Source organism: Xyrauchen texanus, chromosome 11 (genome assembly GCF_025860055.1).
Source record: "Xyrauchen texanus isolate HMW12.3.18 chromosome 11, RBS_HiC_50CHRs, whole genome shotgun sequence".
Classification (NCBI taxonomy): domain Eukaryota; kingdom Metazoa; phylum Chordata; class Actinopteri; order Cypriniformes; family Catostomidae; genus Xyrauchen; species Xyrauchen texanus.
The window spans coordinates 1,307,066-1,321,978 of record NC_068286.1 but is presented as its reverse complement, the minus strand read 5'-3'; the positions used below and the strand labels follow the sequence as shown (position 1 = coordinate 1,321,978).

The 14,913-nt window shown below is 42.3% G+C and overlaps 2 protein-coding genes across 7 annotated transcripts in view; one reads left to right on the top strand and one right to left on the bottom strand.

Moving 5' to 3' along the window:
- Positions 1 to 417: 417 nt before the first annotated feature.
- On the bottom strand, positions 418 to 6,261 carry LOC127651676 (transmembrane emp24 domain-containing protein 1-like). Its single transcript, XM_052137627.1, has 4 exons — positions 5,666 to 6,261; positions 3,775 to 3,872; positions 3,463 to 3,649; positions 418 to 1,714 (listed from the first exon to the last, which is right to left on the bottom strand). Exons 1-4 carry the CDS (start codon positions 5,843 to 5,845, stop codon positions 1,496 to 1,498), a joined length of 684 nt encoding a protein of 227 aa, XP_051993587.1. The 5' UTR covers positions 5,846 to 6,261; the 3' UTR covers positions 418 to 1,495.
- Positions 6,262 to 9,098: 2,837 nt separating this feature from the next.
- The window catches only part of LOC127651403 (tumor necrosis factor ligand superfamily member 14-like), a 9,293-nt gene continuing 3,478 nt past the window's right edge, over positions 9,099 to 14,913 (top strand). The window contains exons 1-3 of one of the 6 annotated variants that reach the window (XM_052137202.1): positions 9,099 to 10,472; positions 10,543 to 10,590; positions 10,626 to 11,019. In XM_052137202.1, the coding sequence (XP_051993162.1) occupies positions 10,801 to 11,019 (219 nt within the window). In that variant the 5' untranslated portion in view covers positions 9,099 to 10,472; positions 10,543 to 10,590; positions 10,626 to 10,800. Of the gene's footprint in view, positions 11,020 to 14,913 lie in introns of all 6 variants that reach the window. The other 5 variants (XM_052137198.1, XM_052137204.1, XM_052137201.1 and 2 more) reach the window with 5 other exon arrangements.

Below are 14,913 nucleotides of genomic sequence, written 5' to 3'. Positions count from 1 at the left end.
CTCAGTTCCCGTCTCGACCCGCCATTGTGCCCAGATTACCCAGGTGCAACCGACACCCACTTTCTCTTTGATTCAGTCATGTGATGGTAAATGTAATTAATTTTGTGTGTGTGGCAGAAAACACACCCACATTAATCAGAACATCACAACCGTCTTTACTGGACTCACAGCAAACAACAATGACTTATGTTTTGTTTCTGTAATGATTATTATTTAACTTAAATGGTGTGACACACTTTTGTGAAATGACCAACAAGATAAGATGAATTTACTCGAAAATATATTTTATTTTAATGTGTTTACCCCATTGGCAAATTGTTTATTCTTTAGTATAAATCCAACAGCATTTAATGAGGTTTATGCAGAAAACCTCTTTTGTTTGAATTTGATTTATTTATGCCTAAACTATATATATATATATATATATATATATATTACTGTATTCTTCAAGGTTGTATGTATGTACAATGTAAAGATGTGATCCACGCTAACTTACACCATGTTTGAATCACTTATCTATACATTCACGTGGCATCTGAATTTAGATTTCAAATCAAGCTTTATGACTGATGACAAAAACATTTCAGTGAGCAACACCATTTTTCTTCCCCAAAAGGTTTCTAAATATCTTGAAAAGCTGAAATGCAGAGGTTTATAGAAGAAACGTTAAAAAGGTCCATAAGACCAAGAACACGGTAAAAGCAAACGGTCAACGGGTTTGGTTTCATTATCACTTAATACAACGCCTACAAAAATACAAGTAAATTATTACATTTATTAGTTTTATTGTGTAAAAGTCTTTTAAAAAAAACTCAAACAGCTGTACAGAGAATTCCCTTCGTACATTTCTACATCATATTCATCTCATTCAAACCTTAAAAAACAATCAAATAAAAACAGCATCACCTTACATTATCTGGTATGTATTAAATGGCACGACTAAAATTAAGACACAAAAAAAAAGAATAAAATCTGGTCACATTATTATTCTTCAGGAAAAACTCCCAACAAACCGATTTAAGGGTAAGATCACCCAAAACTGAATCATCTGTTATTATTCACCCTTATGTTACTCCAAAGCTTTCTGTCATTTTATCCATGAAACAATTGTTTTTAAAGAAATGTCTTTTGTATTCCACAGAGAAAACAGCATACAGTTTTGAAATAAAATAAGATTAAATAATGACAGAATTAAAATTTTTGGGGGAACTACTCAATTATGCCTGTTTTTATTCTAACAGTAAGTTCTCACAAGTCTTATTAGGTGTTATAAGGGTGTGTGAGTGAACTCCCACTGACATACACACAACAGAAGATCGTCCAATGAGAGCAAGTGCTTGTAACAGAATCCAGCCAATCAGAGCAAGTGACATAAGCATCACTGCTATTGTTTACCAGTTCTAGAACCAAAGTATTAAAGGCACTGTGGTCTCTGACCGTCCTCGTTTTGCCTCTGTGTTGTACCTGAACGGTCAGTGTGATGTTTACATGCTTTTTAAGAGCAGACTCTCCATTTGTCGTCAAACAGGCGTCGGACGGTGTAAACCTGCGTGAGCGCAACACTCAACAAGACCAGCAGGTTGACACAGGACCAGAAGGAGACCCGCCACAGGTTGTCCTCCAGCAAGTTTCTGTCACGTGCCTCGAACGCTCTCAAAACTGTCTGCATCTGACGACTGCGCTCCAAATGCCGGTGCACAGAGTCCATCGTCTCCTGAGACAATGAATGAAACAAGATAAGGGAGAAACACTATATGGTAAAAAAAATAGTTGAACTAAAGTTACTGTAGTAAAATCATGGTTCATTTTTGTAAGGTGTGAATAAACCTTATTGAGAGGGATGGAACGCAAACTTTATTGCGAGGGAGGGAGCGCAAACCTTATTGGGATGGAACGCAAACCATATTGCGAGGGAGCGCAAACCTTATTGCGAGGGAAGGAGCGCAAACCTTATTGCGAGGGAAGGAGCGCAAACCTTATTGCGAGCGCAAACCTTATTGCGAGGGAGGGAGCGCAAACCTTATTGCGAGGGAAGGAGCGCAAACCTTATTGCGAGGGAAGGAGCGTAAACCTTATTGCGAGCGCAAACCTTATTGCGAGGGAGGGAGCGCAAACCTTATTGCGAGCGCAAACCTTATTGCGAGGGAGGGAGGGAGCGCAAACCTTATTGCGAAGGAGGGAGCGCAAACCTAATGTGGATGGAACGCAAACCATATTGTGAGGGAGGGAGCGCAAACCTTATTGGGATGGAACGCAAACCATATTGCGAGGGAGAGCAAACCTTATTGGGATGGAACGCAAACCTTATTGCGAGGGAGCGCAAACCTTATTGGGATGGAGCGCAAACCTTATTGCGAGGGAGCGCAAACCTTATTGCGAGGGAGCGCAAACCATATTGCGAGGGAGCGCAAACCTTATTGGGATGGAACGCAAACCTTATTGCGAGGGAGTGCAAACCTTATTGCGAGGGAGCGCAAACCTTATTGGGATGGAACGCAAACCATATTGCGAGGGAGCGCAAACCTTATTGGGATGGAACGCAAACCTTATTGGGATGGAACGCAAACCTTATTGCGAGGGAAGGAGCGCAAACCTTATTGCGAGGGAAGGAGCGCAAACCATATTGCGAGGGAGGGAGCGCAAACCATGTTGGGATGGAGCGCAAACCATGTTGGGATGGAGCGCAAACCTTATTGCGAGGGAGCGCAAACCTTATTGGGATGGAACGAAAACCTTATTGGGATGGAGCGCAAACCTTATTGGGATGGAACGCAAACCTTATTGCGAGGGAGTGCAAACCTTATTGGGATGGAACGCAAACCTTATTGCGAGGGAGCGCAAACCTTATTGGGATGGAACGCAAACCTTATTGCGAGGGAGCGCAAACCTTATTGGGATGGAACGCAAACCTTATTGCGAGGGAAGGAGCGCAAACCATATTGCGAGGGAGCGCAAACCTTATTGGGATGGAACGCAAACCTTATTGCGAGGGAAGGAGCGCAAACCATATTGCGAGGGAGGGAGCGCAAACCATATTGCGAGGGAGGGAGCGCAAACCATATTGCGAGGGAGCGCAATCCTTATTGCGAGGGAGGGAGCGCAAACCTTTTTGCGAATGAATGCAAAACTATTTCAGAAAAAAATTCCTCCCTGTGCTTTAAGGGGACAGAATTTTCTGTTTTTAATTGACATAGAACAACAACTAAACCAAAAACAAGAAATCTGGGCTAAATTCAACTTAAGCTCTATCGCTCTACAAACCAGCTAAATCTCCGGCTCATACTTCACTCCAAAATCAGAAGAAGAAAAATCAAAAATGACATTTTGTGTAAAAATGCAGCCTGTTTTAGGACCATTAATGTTTTTTGCATCTCTAATCTCATTCTTACCATTTATATATTAATATGTATATGAAGTAGAATTTAATAACATTATATGGGTCTATCACTAGGCAGCACTCACTCTTATGTCATCCAGCTTGTATTCTAATAGGCTCTCAGGCTCTCCAAGCCCCGCCCACTCATCGTCCGCCCCCACGTCATTGGACTGGTTGTCCAGGATGACCTCAAAGAAGACCATCTTCTCAGAGAACCTGCTGAAGGTGTTATCAAAGCAGATCTGGTAGTCCCCTGCCTCTGTGGGCTCCACCCTAAACACAACACACCAATCACGTGTTCACTACAGCCTTCCAGCCAATCACACACAAGCTGTAGGAAAGTGACGAATCAGAGTGTCTGAATAAATCATGAGACTGAGTGAGATCTAAACACTCACGTGTGAACCCCGTCAGAGCGACGAAACTCTGAGACGAGATGGATCCCATGAGGAGAAATGATAGAGAAATCCACATCCATTCCAGCTCCAGCGATCACCTGAACAAACACATGATCAGTCTGGAACTATTGATCATATTAGGGTTAGTGATCAAACCTCAAAGACAAAAAAACATTTGACCACAAATTAAAGTCACGTGACCCCTTTAGACCCTCAAGATTGTTGAAGTTACAAAAACATTTTGAAAGGGATTTTTGTTTAAAGGTCAAATGAGGTAACCTTGAGAAAACCTGGAGAAAAAGAATGAGTAATTATTTATTTGTGTACACATGTATTCAAGTACATTTTTATCACTTCGGACCTTATGAAGTACACTTATGACAATAAAGTGATTTGATTTTGATTGAAGTAGCTTAAACACATTAAGAAAGTATAAACACATAAAGATGTTGATTTCTTCACCTCACTAATAGATTGTTCAACACAAACCTACAGTGCCATAATTCAATATTACCATACTTGTAAATAAACCAGTAGATTACAGGAGGATATTTGTACGGGTAAACATGAACTAGTGAAGACTGAGATTAAAGGTGTTAATTATACACAACAACATTTGAGCTAATAAGTTCACTTCAACCCTCCAAACTTCTGTTTTACTTTTATCGAAACAGCAGATGGGATGTTGAAGACCTTATTCATGTACAGTATATATACATTTACAGTACGCATCGATTCTGCTGTGCGTGTGTAGACCTATGAGTGTGTGTGTGTGTGTGTGTGAGAGAGAGAGAGAGTCAATGTGTGTGTGTGTGTGAGAGAGAGAGAGTCAATGTGTGTGTGTGTGAGAGAGTGTGTGTAGACCTATAAGAGTGTGTGTGTGAGAGAGAGAGTCAATGTGTGTGTGTGTGTGTGTGTGTGAGAGAGACAGAGTCAGTGTGTTGTCAATGTGTGTGTGTGTGTGAGAGAGAGAGAGTCAATGTGTGTGTGTGAGAGAGAGTGTGTGTAGACCTATATGACTGTGTGTGTGTGAGAGAGAGAGAGAGAGAGAGAGAGAGAGAGTCAATGTGTGTGTGTGTGTGAGAGAGAGAGTCAGTGTGTTGTCAATGTGTGTGTGTGTGAGAGAGAGAGAGTCAGTGTGTTGTCAATGTGTGAGAGAGAGTCAGTGTGTTGTCAATGTGTGTGTGTGTGAGAGAGAGAGAGTCAGTGTGTTGTCAATGTGTGTGTGTGTGAGAGAGAGAGTCAGTGTGTTGTCAATGTGTGTGTGTGTGAGAGAGAGAGAGTCAGTGTGTTGTCAATGTGTGTGTGTGTGAGAGAGAGAGAGTCAGTGTGTTGTCAATGTGTGTGTGTGTGAGAGAGAGAGCGAGTCAGTGTGTTGTCAATGTGTGAGAGAGAGTCATTGTGTTGTCAATGTGTGTGTGTGAGAGAGAGAGCGAGTCAGTGTGTTGTCAATGTGTGAGAGAGAGTCAGTGTGTTGTCAATGTGTGTGTGTGAGAGAGAGAGAGAGTCAGTGTGTTGTCAATGTGTGTGTGTGTGTGAGAGAGAGAGCGAGTCAGTGTGTTGTCAATGTGTGAGAGAGAGTCAGTGTGTTGTCAATGTGTGTGTGTGTGTGAGAGAGAGAGAGAGTCAGTGTGTTGTCAATGTGTGTGTGTGTGTGAGAGAGAGAGAGAGTCAGTGTGTTGTCAATGTGTGTGTGTGTGTGAGAGAGAGAGCGAGTCAGTGTGTTGTCAATGTGTGAGAGAGAGTCAGTGTGTTGTCAATGTGTTGTGTGTGTGTGTGTGTGTGTGTGTGAGAGAGAGAGAGAGAGAGAGCGAGTCAGTGTGTTGTCAATGTGTGTGTGCCACTGTGTGTAAGAGTGTGTGTGTGAGTGTTTATAATAGTGTCGCAGTACCTGAAACTCGATCTCAATGCTGCCATTGTGAATCGCTGTTTGGTAGAAACACTCTGTTCTCGCTGCGGGCAGAAGAAACGTGAACTCACTGTCGACTTGAGGACTGAACGTGTTTCCAGCGCTGATAAACACCGCGATACATCCGAACAGTGATATACAGATCCGATGCAGGTCATCCATGCTGTAATAACACAGAACACGTATTTAAACAGTATGTTTTTCTCTGAACTCATAAGACAATTAGTTTAAACCCTCCGTCCAGCGGCGGATCTGTTCCGCTTCCGCAAAGTAGCAATTTCAGCCTGTTCTCTCAGCCAATCACAGCACTCGGGGGTAATCCTGCAGCCAATCACAGCACAAGGTGTAATCCTGCAGCCAATCAGCGTGCCGAGATCTGAGTTCGCATATGCGGCGTAAACATGTTAAAATCTTCCTCATTCAAACTCGATTTCCTGAACGCGGAAGTGTTCCACGATTCGACTGTTTTCAATTTCCGGTCTCCAGTGTTTTCACTCGCATTGGCGTATATATTAGCGTGTTGTGTAATGTTTAAGGTATAACATTTGTAATACATTTCACAGAGTCAAGGTGACCGTGTTTTATTGACAGTGTTTAGATGACGTGAAGCGATATTTCCGCCACCAGTATTCCGGCAGGTCCCGCCCCCTGCGTGCGGATTGGTTACTGCGAATCTTAGAAGCGGTTTGTGAATGGCCAGATGAGAAGTCAATCATAAAGCCCGAGTAACAATATTAAACAGAGTGACGTCATAAATTATAAGTTGCAGAAAACAAGTTGTAAAATGTAATACTCTCTCATCATTTAATCACCCTCATGTCATCCCAGATGTGTGTGACTTTCTTTCTTCTGCAGAACACAAATGAAGAGTTTTAGAAGAATAGTTCAACCCTGCAGGTCCATACAATACAAGTGAATGGTGACCAGAACTTTGAAACTCCAAAAAGCATATAAAGACAGCATAAAAGTAATCCACAAAAATGTCTTCTGAAGTGATATGATAGGTGTGGGTGAGAACAGATCAATATTTATGTGCTTTTTTTACACTAAAGTGAAAGTGAATGTGCAGATTTATGGTAGAAAAAGGACAAAACATTTTTTTCAACGAATATGTTAGAAATAATTGAAGTTTTTATATTCCTTAGCTTACAGAAAAGTGAGAAATATGCATCAACTGTGAATTAAAAATGCTGTTTTCCATCCTTGTTGTCTTAAAATTATAATAATAATGCATCTGACTCCATATAGTATTCATTCAATTCAATTTCTGCTTTAAAGGTAATAAAATTACCTTTTGAAATATTTTCAGTTCCAATGGAGGCTCTGTGCTCACCATCCATTCACTGTATTCATGACGTCTAAATATATATCAATCGCGAGAGTTGCCGGAATACGGGTGGGGAATAAATAACGCTCACATGAAGCGATGGTCCGAGGTTATTTACCCTGGTATCATTAATTATTCTGAGTTGCTATGACAGCCAATAACTGCACAAGTTGAACCTGAAATTAATTTTTACACCAAGTGACACTTAAATTGTTGTTGTTCTCCAAATGGATCGCTCGTTTTGGCTGTGTGTACTTGCCGTCTCGAGACCAGAAAACAGGCCGTTAGAATCAATATGGCGCCGCCCGGTGATCGCTCAGGGAAACTGAATATCACTCAGACGTCTATTTGATGGGCGAATACCAGTCGAAAGTGATCATCCCTATGCCCTACTCACTACGAAGGACAGAGCTCTTGAAGGGGACACTCTGAAGGGAGCATGACATTACAGTTTGAATGTAGCCATCACTTAAAGTCTTGTGAAAGGGCCCTTTGTGAAATAACAAAATGTCTTACTTTTGTATTAAACGACACTCTGAATGTCGTCCCCTTCTCGAAGTATCCTTCAAGTGCACTAAAATGCTGTTTGAAACACCAGACATGTGTGTTTCCATCTGGAAGACATGTTTAGCTTTACTAAGTCAAGTTCTTTTCAGAATGTTCATTATCGGTTTACTGTAAAGAGTTTAGAAACACTCATCATTCACACTTCCTGTCACTAGATGGCTGCACAGTCAAACCAGATCACCATCTTCATGTGCTGGAGTTTGGGAGGTAAGAGACACCTGTGTTGGTGAAATCTGTAGTGCATCACTGAATATGCATCTGAACAAACGGCTGACTTTAAGCATTAATCTTCATTGGGTAAGTGACCAGACTTTTTGACCGGTCGACAATGAAAAGGGTGCAAAAATCCCATAGACCCAAGCCATAGAGACCGGAATATCACTGACACATGGGCTGCACTTTGACTTGGCCTGTAAGCCAAAACACAGTAATGCCCTAGCAACCACTAAGAGCGCCTTAGCAACATGTTTATTTTACACGGGTTGCAACTGCACAGGAACTCATGACACTGTATGTGTGTATACAGAATATGTGCGTGTGTGTGCGTGTGTGTGTGTGTGTGTGCTGTGTGTGTGTGTGTGTGTGTGTGTGTGTGTGTGTGTGTGTGTGTGTGTGCTTGTGACTGCATGAATGCACTAGTCTCTAGGTCATCAGAAAAAACCGAGAGCCTGTGGTCACCCATTTTGTATCTGTTTTTTCCGGACTGTCTTGTATGTTTGTGTGTGTTTGTGTGTGTGTGTGTGTGTGTGTGTGTGTGTGTGTGTGTGTGTGGGTGGGTGTGCAAGCAAGCATCTGAAAACAACAGCTTTCACCTTCCTATGCATGCAATTGCAAGATATGATTTTATGATATGAGTTTCATTCAGAAACTGCAAAGAAACTTAAAATAGACAATCTTAATATTTCATCACTGAAATGACTTTTGGTTATTTCCTGTTGCATACATAATTAGTTTGGTATAATAATCAAAACCACAAGATATTGATACTGTTTCACAATGCAATAAATAAATAAAATCACACTCTCTGTTAGTGTCTGTTTTGTTTTCCACTTTTTTAAGCATAAACAAATGAAAAGCAAGTGAAAAAGACTAAAGACATTTATATTCAAGATCAACAATTTCACATTTCTAATTTAAAAAACAAACATGCGTTTATTAACTATAGGCAAATTGGCCTCTCAGGTAAATGTCTCTAGCTGTAAGGAAATACAGTATATTTTTACTGGAAAATAAACTAAATTATTCATTACAATTGTAATAATTTGTAGATTAGTTTTGTCATAATTTCTTTTTAAATAAATAGTTTCAAATAATTGACATAGAAATTGAGCAACCTTGAAAGAAAACAAGATCATATAGAATTCAAAGCACAAACACTGAGTGGGAGAGATATACAATGATCATCATACAGTCCAAACTTCCTCATTTTAGTTTCTGTCTTCTGCTGAACCCCTCCTTGCTCTCTCTCTCTCTATTGCTGAGACACGCACCCTTCTGAGAGCGGCAGTGGGCGGTCATCTCTTGTGCAGCTCAGCTCCGCTGTGATCTGCAGGTCACAGAGCATCAGGTCGCACTCAGGAGAGGCTGGAGGTCATATTATCGTCTGGTTATGACTGAATGATGATATTTGCTCATACTACGGATGGCGTCTTTACACACACTGAAGTGAAAGAGGACATTCACTTACTTTACACTTTATTCATTTACTTGCTCACTAACATCTACGAAGAAACCGGACGTCACTTCAGCATGCTCTGAAGAAGGCTACAGACTGCAAGTTTTTCTGTCAGGTGTCCTTTGGGGTGGATTGTTTATAATTGATCAGTTCTACACATAAGGAGCTGCAGATAGATCTGTGGGTGAGAGGGACAGGTAGAACTGTGGGTGAGAGGGACAGGTAGAACTGCAGACAGAGTGACAGATAAAGCTGTGGGTGAGAGGGACAGGTAGAGCTGTGGGTGAGAGGGACAGATAAAGCTGTGGGTGAGAGGGACAGGTGTGGGCAACAAGTAGAGCTGCAGAGAGCAACAGGTACAGCTGTGGAGAGAGCGACAAGTAGAATTGCAGACAGAGCAACTGGTAGAACTCAAGAAAGAGCGACAGGTAGAGCACCAGGTACATCTGCGGAGAGAAACAGGCTAGAGCGACAGGTAGAGCACCAGGTACATCTGCGGAGAGAAACAGGCTAGAGCGACAGGTAGAGCACCAGGTACAGCTGAAGATAGAGAGACAGGTAGAGCACCAGGTACAGCTGAAGATAGAGAGATAGGTAGAGCACCAGGTACAGCTGCGGAGAAAGACAGGTTAGAGCGACAGGTACAGCGGTGGAGAGAGACAGGTAGAGCACCACGTACAGCTGCGGAGAGAGACAGGTAGAGCACCAGGTACAGCTGAAGAGAGAGAGACAGGTAGAGCACCAGGTACAGCTGCGGAGAAAGACAGGTTAGAGGGACAGGTACAGCGGTGGAGAGAGACAGGTAGAGCACCACGTACAGCTGCGGAGAGAGACAGGTAGAGCACCAGGTACAGCTGAAGAGAGAGAGACAGGTAGAGCACCAGGTACAGCTGCGGAGAAAGACAGGTTAGAGGGACAGGTACAGCGGTGGAGAGAGACAGGTAGAGCACCAGGTACAGCTGCAGAGAGAGACAGGATAGAGCGACAGGTACAGCTGTGGACAGAGACAGGTTAGAACGACAGGTACAGCTGCGGAGAGAGACAGGTTAGAGCGACAGGTACAGCTGCAGAGAGAGACAGAATAGAGCGACAGGTACAGCTGCGGACAGATACAGGTTAGAGCGACAGGTACAGCTGCAGAGAGAGACAGGATAGAGCGACAGGTACAGCTGCGGACAGAGACAGGTTAGAGCGACAGGTACAGCTGCGGAGAGAGACAGGTTAGCGCGACAGGTACAGCTGCGGAGAGAGACAGAATAGAGCGACAGGTACAGCTGCGGACAGAGACAGGTTAGAGCGACAGGTACAGCTGCGGAGAGAGACAGGTTAGAGCGACAGGTACAGCTGCGGAGAGAGACAGAATAGAGCGACAGGTACAGCTGCGGACAGAGACAGGTTAGAGCGACAGGTACAGCTGCGGAGAGAGACAGGTTAGAGCGACAGGTACAGCTGCGGACAGAGACAGGTTAGAGAGACAGGTACAGCTGCGGAGAGAGCAACAGGAGCTGCAGGTGTTTGTGTACTGATCAGGGACCTGTGACGTACAGCATGTCTGACAGTGGTGACAGAGCAGATACCGACGTGATGAAACACTGTCCTCAGGTGTTTGTGGTAGACTCTCAGGCACAGGGTCCTCACCCCCCTCGTCAGGTGCCTGTCAGGCTGGAAGTCCAGCGACTGTCTCTGATCTACCTGCTGCTAGCTGTGGCTCTGCTGAGCATCTTCATCGAGGCAGGGCTTATCTATCATCTCTACAACAGGCCTGTGGTGAGTTCTCATGTGTGTGTTTGCAGTTACTTGTATTCTGCTGCGAGTTTTGCTAATCAAACAAATCACGTGTTTGAACACACGTGACTAAATTGACATTTCTTGTAACGTTTGATGAATTTAATTATTTTTATATTTGAATAAACATTTTTAATGTGTTATTTGGGGCAGATAGTGACGGAAAAGCAGCTAACAAGTGGGAACTCCTTCAATCTCACAATGAAGCGCCTCATTCACTCTATTAACACAAACAAGCTCAAAAACATTTCTGGTCATTTTTGGTGTTATTTCACAGTTTTAAACAATGGTCCCTCTAATATCCAAAGTATCACGAATGCTCAGCTTCTGCGTGCAGTTGAACGCTCACCTGTAGTTTACGCATGCATGCTACAACTGATACGAGATAATGCACCATTTCTCTTCAGGAGTTTAGACACATTAAGATGTTCCTAATTACTTTAGACCCGAGTAATACAATTACAGGCATCTCCTGACCCCCTCACAAGCGCTCTTGATGTGCACATCCACTGTTTTTATTTCCAGTTTCATCTTTTGTTGTTTACCGGTGATTACCCCATGTGACTCTACCCACCCTAGCAACCGGGCCAATTTGGTTGCTTAGGAAGCCTGGCTGGAGTCACTCAGCACGCCCTGGATTCAAACTCACGACTCCAGGTGTCATAGTCAGCGTCAATACTCTCTGAGAACCCGTCTGTTGTCGACCACGAGGAGGTTACCCCATGTGACTCTATCCTCCCTAGCAACCGGGCCAATTTGGTTGCTAAGGAGACCTGGCTGGAGTCACTCAGCACGCCCTGGATTCAAACTCAGGACTCCAGGTGTGATAGTCAGTGTCAATACTCGCTGAGATACTCAGACCCCCCTAGTTTTGATGGTTTAATAGTTTCTCTATTTATGAGAACTTGTTTTTCGCGAGGTATAGCATGTCACTTAGCAGTCACTGACAAATACCAGTGCCGTTTTTGTGAGTGCTGGTCAGATGATCAGATTTCTCATAAACACCCTCCACCCACCCTTTGCTTATGCCACTTCCTCTCACACTGTTGGGAATCCTTGATCATTTCTCTTAAAAGTGTCCCAATGCTGTGCAGCACTGATGCTTTTGATTTAAATATAGAAGCATTTTAATTCAGCATCCACGCACTCGATAAATGCACGTTAAATATGGTTCATTGTCTCTTCACTTTGACCCCTTACCTTCTGCTGATGATCAGATCAGTCTACGGTTTCTTTTATTTCTGTAAAACATTGTGAAGCCTTTGCAGTTCTAGTGTGATTGATTGGGTCATTCCTAGTTTAGGAGAGTACAGCAGACTCTGGTCAATCCTAGGCACTTAAACTTTATTAAGTATTATAACTTGATTAATCACACAATAAATAAAGAGTGATTGGAACTCAAGCCCATATGATATATTAAAGCATGCTGTCTAACAGATTATTAATTAATTAGCTTAAAATAAACCACAAAGAGTGAGTAATTGATTGACTGTCGTGTATAACAAATTAATATTTTTGAAATAAAATATAGAAGTTAAAATAATTTTTCATCTTTCCTGTCGACACGCCCCTCCCAACGTCCCAACTCGGAAACTCGGGTATAATATAAAATTCGCTAATACGACTTCGCAGGGTCATGAGCGTGGCAATTACGATATTTTTTACGAGATGTTCTTTGAGTACATAATCAGTAATAGTGCAACAAAACCAAACGCTCCCATAACGATATAACAGCCATAATTAACACATTTCAAAGCTTGTTTTTGGAGGTGAAGCTTTCATAAAACATACAGATTGTGATTTAGCCCACACAAAAAAATATTTTATGTAAATTCTATTATTTGAAATGAATAATCATAGAGAAATAATCTCTTAAGTCTCTTAAACTCGTGAAACTCTGATACATTTTTGCCGCCTACAATTTTTCACACTCAAATTTGAAAGCTCACCAGTTACTCACACTGTGGACTAATTGCAAAAAATTGGCAGATTTAAATTTTGGCAGAAAACCCCCAAATAATATTGTATGTGTTTAAAATGTTATGATAAACAGAAAGTTTTATATATTATATATATTAATATATATATTTGTCCCAAATTTGTAATCATGTAATTCTGGTTCTGTTCACACTATCTCACTTTGAAAAGTCTCATTTCATTCCAGTATAAACACAATACACAGATGTGAACTGTAGGGGGCGCTCTAACTCATTTTACCCCTCACAGATGTGAACTGTAGGGGGCACTCTAACGCATTATACCCCTCACAGATGTGAACTGTAGGGGGCGCTCTAACACATTTTACCCCTCACAGATGTGAACTGTAGGGGGCACTCTAACGCATTATACCCCTCACAGATGTGAACTGTAGGGGGCGCTCTAACCCATTATACCCCTCACAGATGTGAACTGTAGGGGGCTCTAACACATTTTACCCCTCACAGATGTGAACTGTAGGGGGCGCTCTAACACATTTTACCCCTCACAGATGTGAACTGTAGGGGGCACTCTAACGCATTATACCCCTCACAGATGTGAACTGTAGGGGGCGCTCTAACACATTATACCCCTCACAGATGTGAACTGTAGGGGGCGCTCTAACACATTTTACCCCTCACAGATGTGAACTGTAGGTGGCGCTCTAACACATTATACCCCTCACAGATGTGAACTGTAGGGGCTCTAACACATTATACCCCTCACAGATGTGAACTGTAGGGGGCTCTAACACATTTTACCCCTCACAGATGTGAACTGTAGGGGGCGCTCTAACACATTATACCCCTCACAGATGTGAACTGTAGGGGGCGCTCTAACACATTTTACCCCTCACAGATGTGAACTGTAGGGGGCGCTCTAACACATTATACCCCTCACAGATGAGCTCGTCCATAGACATTCAGTCTAATGTTCAGTTCAAGCAACACCCTCATTATCTCATTGAATATCTCGGCCTCTGAGTGGACTACAAGCGCAATCTAGGGGTCATTAGAAAGCTGAGATCCTCCCCTTTGTGATGATATATTTGATCATCAATATTCAAAATCACATTTCTATGATGATTTGTTTTGCATGCTTTTCCTGTTGGATGGCATATTTTGTTCTGGACATCCAAGATATAACATTATTCACACAAGCTCACGGATATGTAAACAATGGCAAATACCTTTTAGGCTAAAAGCACATATAATGTTTCTACCCCATTACCTCTGGGGGGCACTCATTTGTGATACAAATGTTTTCAAGCTTTGTTTTTTATATTGTGTAGCATAAATGCATAAGTGATGGTATTCTCTGAAAAGTTCAGATTCTAAGCTTTCAAGCGATACCTCGTACACCTGACCTAAGGACACGGGGACTTTAATGTTTTAAGTGTAAGTCAGATCATTCAGTGGCCATGTTTTTAAGACTTCTGGGAAGCTATTTTCGGTATCCACTGGACTCAAGCCGTTTGACGAGACATGCTGCCTGTACAGCTGGAGTCGCGCTGACTGCCCCCTTATGCCACACATTCACAAAAAACATCAAGCTTAAATTAGGAGGAACATTACTTACTTATTGCAGAATTTACATACAGATGGGGGGATTATTAATTGCATTTTTAATATAATCTCAAGGTTTAATCCACCTCCATTTTCTAAACATCTTAAGGAGTTTTTTCATTGTCTCAATCACCTTTGGCTTGTTCTTAAAGACATTGAGTCATGATTTCCAGTGAAGCTGTTTGTAAAATAATGTGTATTGTGAAAGTGCAATATAATTACAGTTCATCAAGGAAATCATTGCAGCTAAACGCGGTTTTGCTGATGTAACAAATCTGAGTGTCATCCCGTGAAGTCATAATAATTCATTTCCTTCCTCAGCGACTGACGCACT

What these genes read in the sequence shown, in the direction of transcription:
- LOC127651676 (XM_052137627.1), bottom strand. Translation starts at nt 5,845, where the DNA reads ATGGATGACCTGCATCGGATCTGTATATCACTGTTCGGATGTATCGCG. An exon ending in GCATTGAGATCGAGTTTCAG is followed by an intron (nt 3,873 to 5,665) that starts GTACTGCGACAC and finishes GTGTTTGTTCAG; the next exon opens with GTGATCGCTGGAGCTGGAAT. An exon ending in ACAAGCTGGATGACATAAGA is followed by an intron (nt 1,715 to 3,462) that starts GTGAGTGCTGCC and finishes TCATTGTCTCAG; the next exon opens with GAGACGATGGACTCTGTGCA.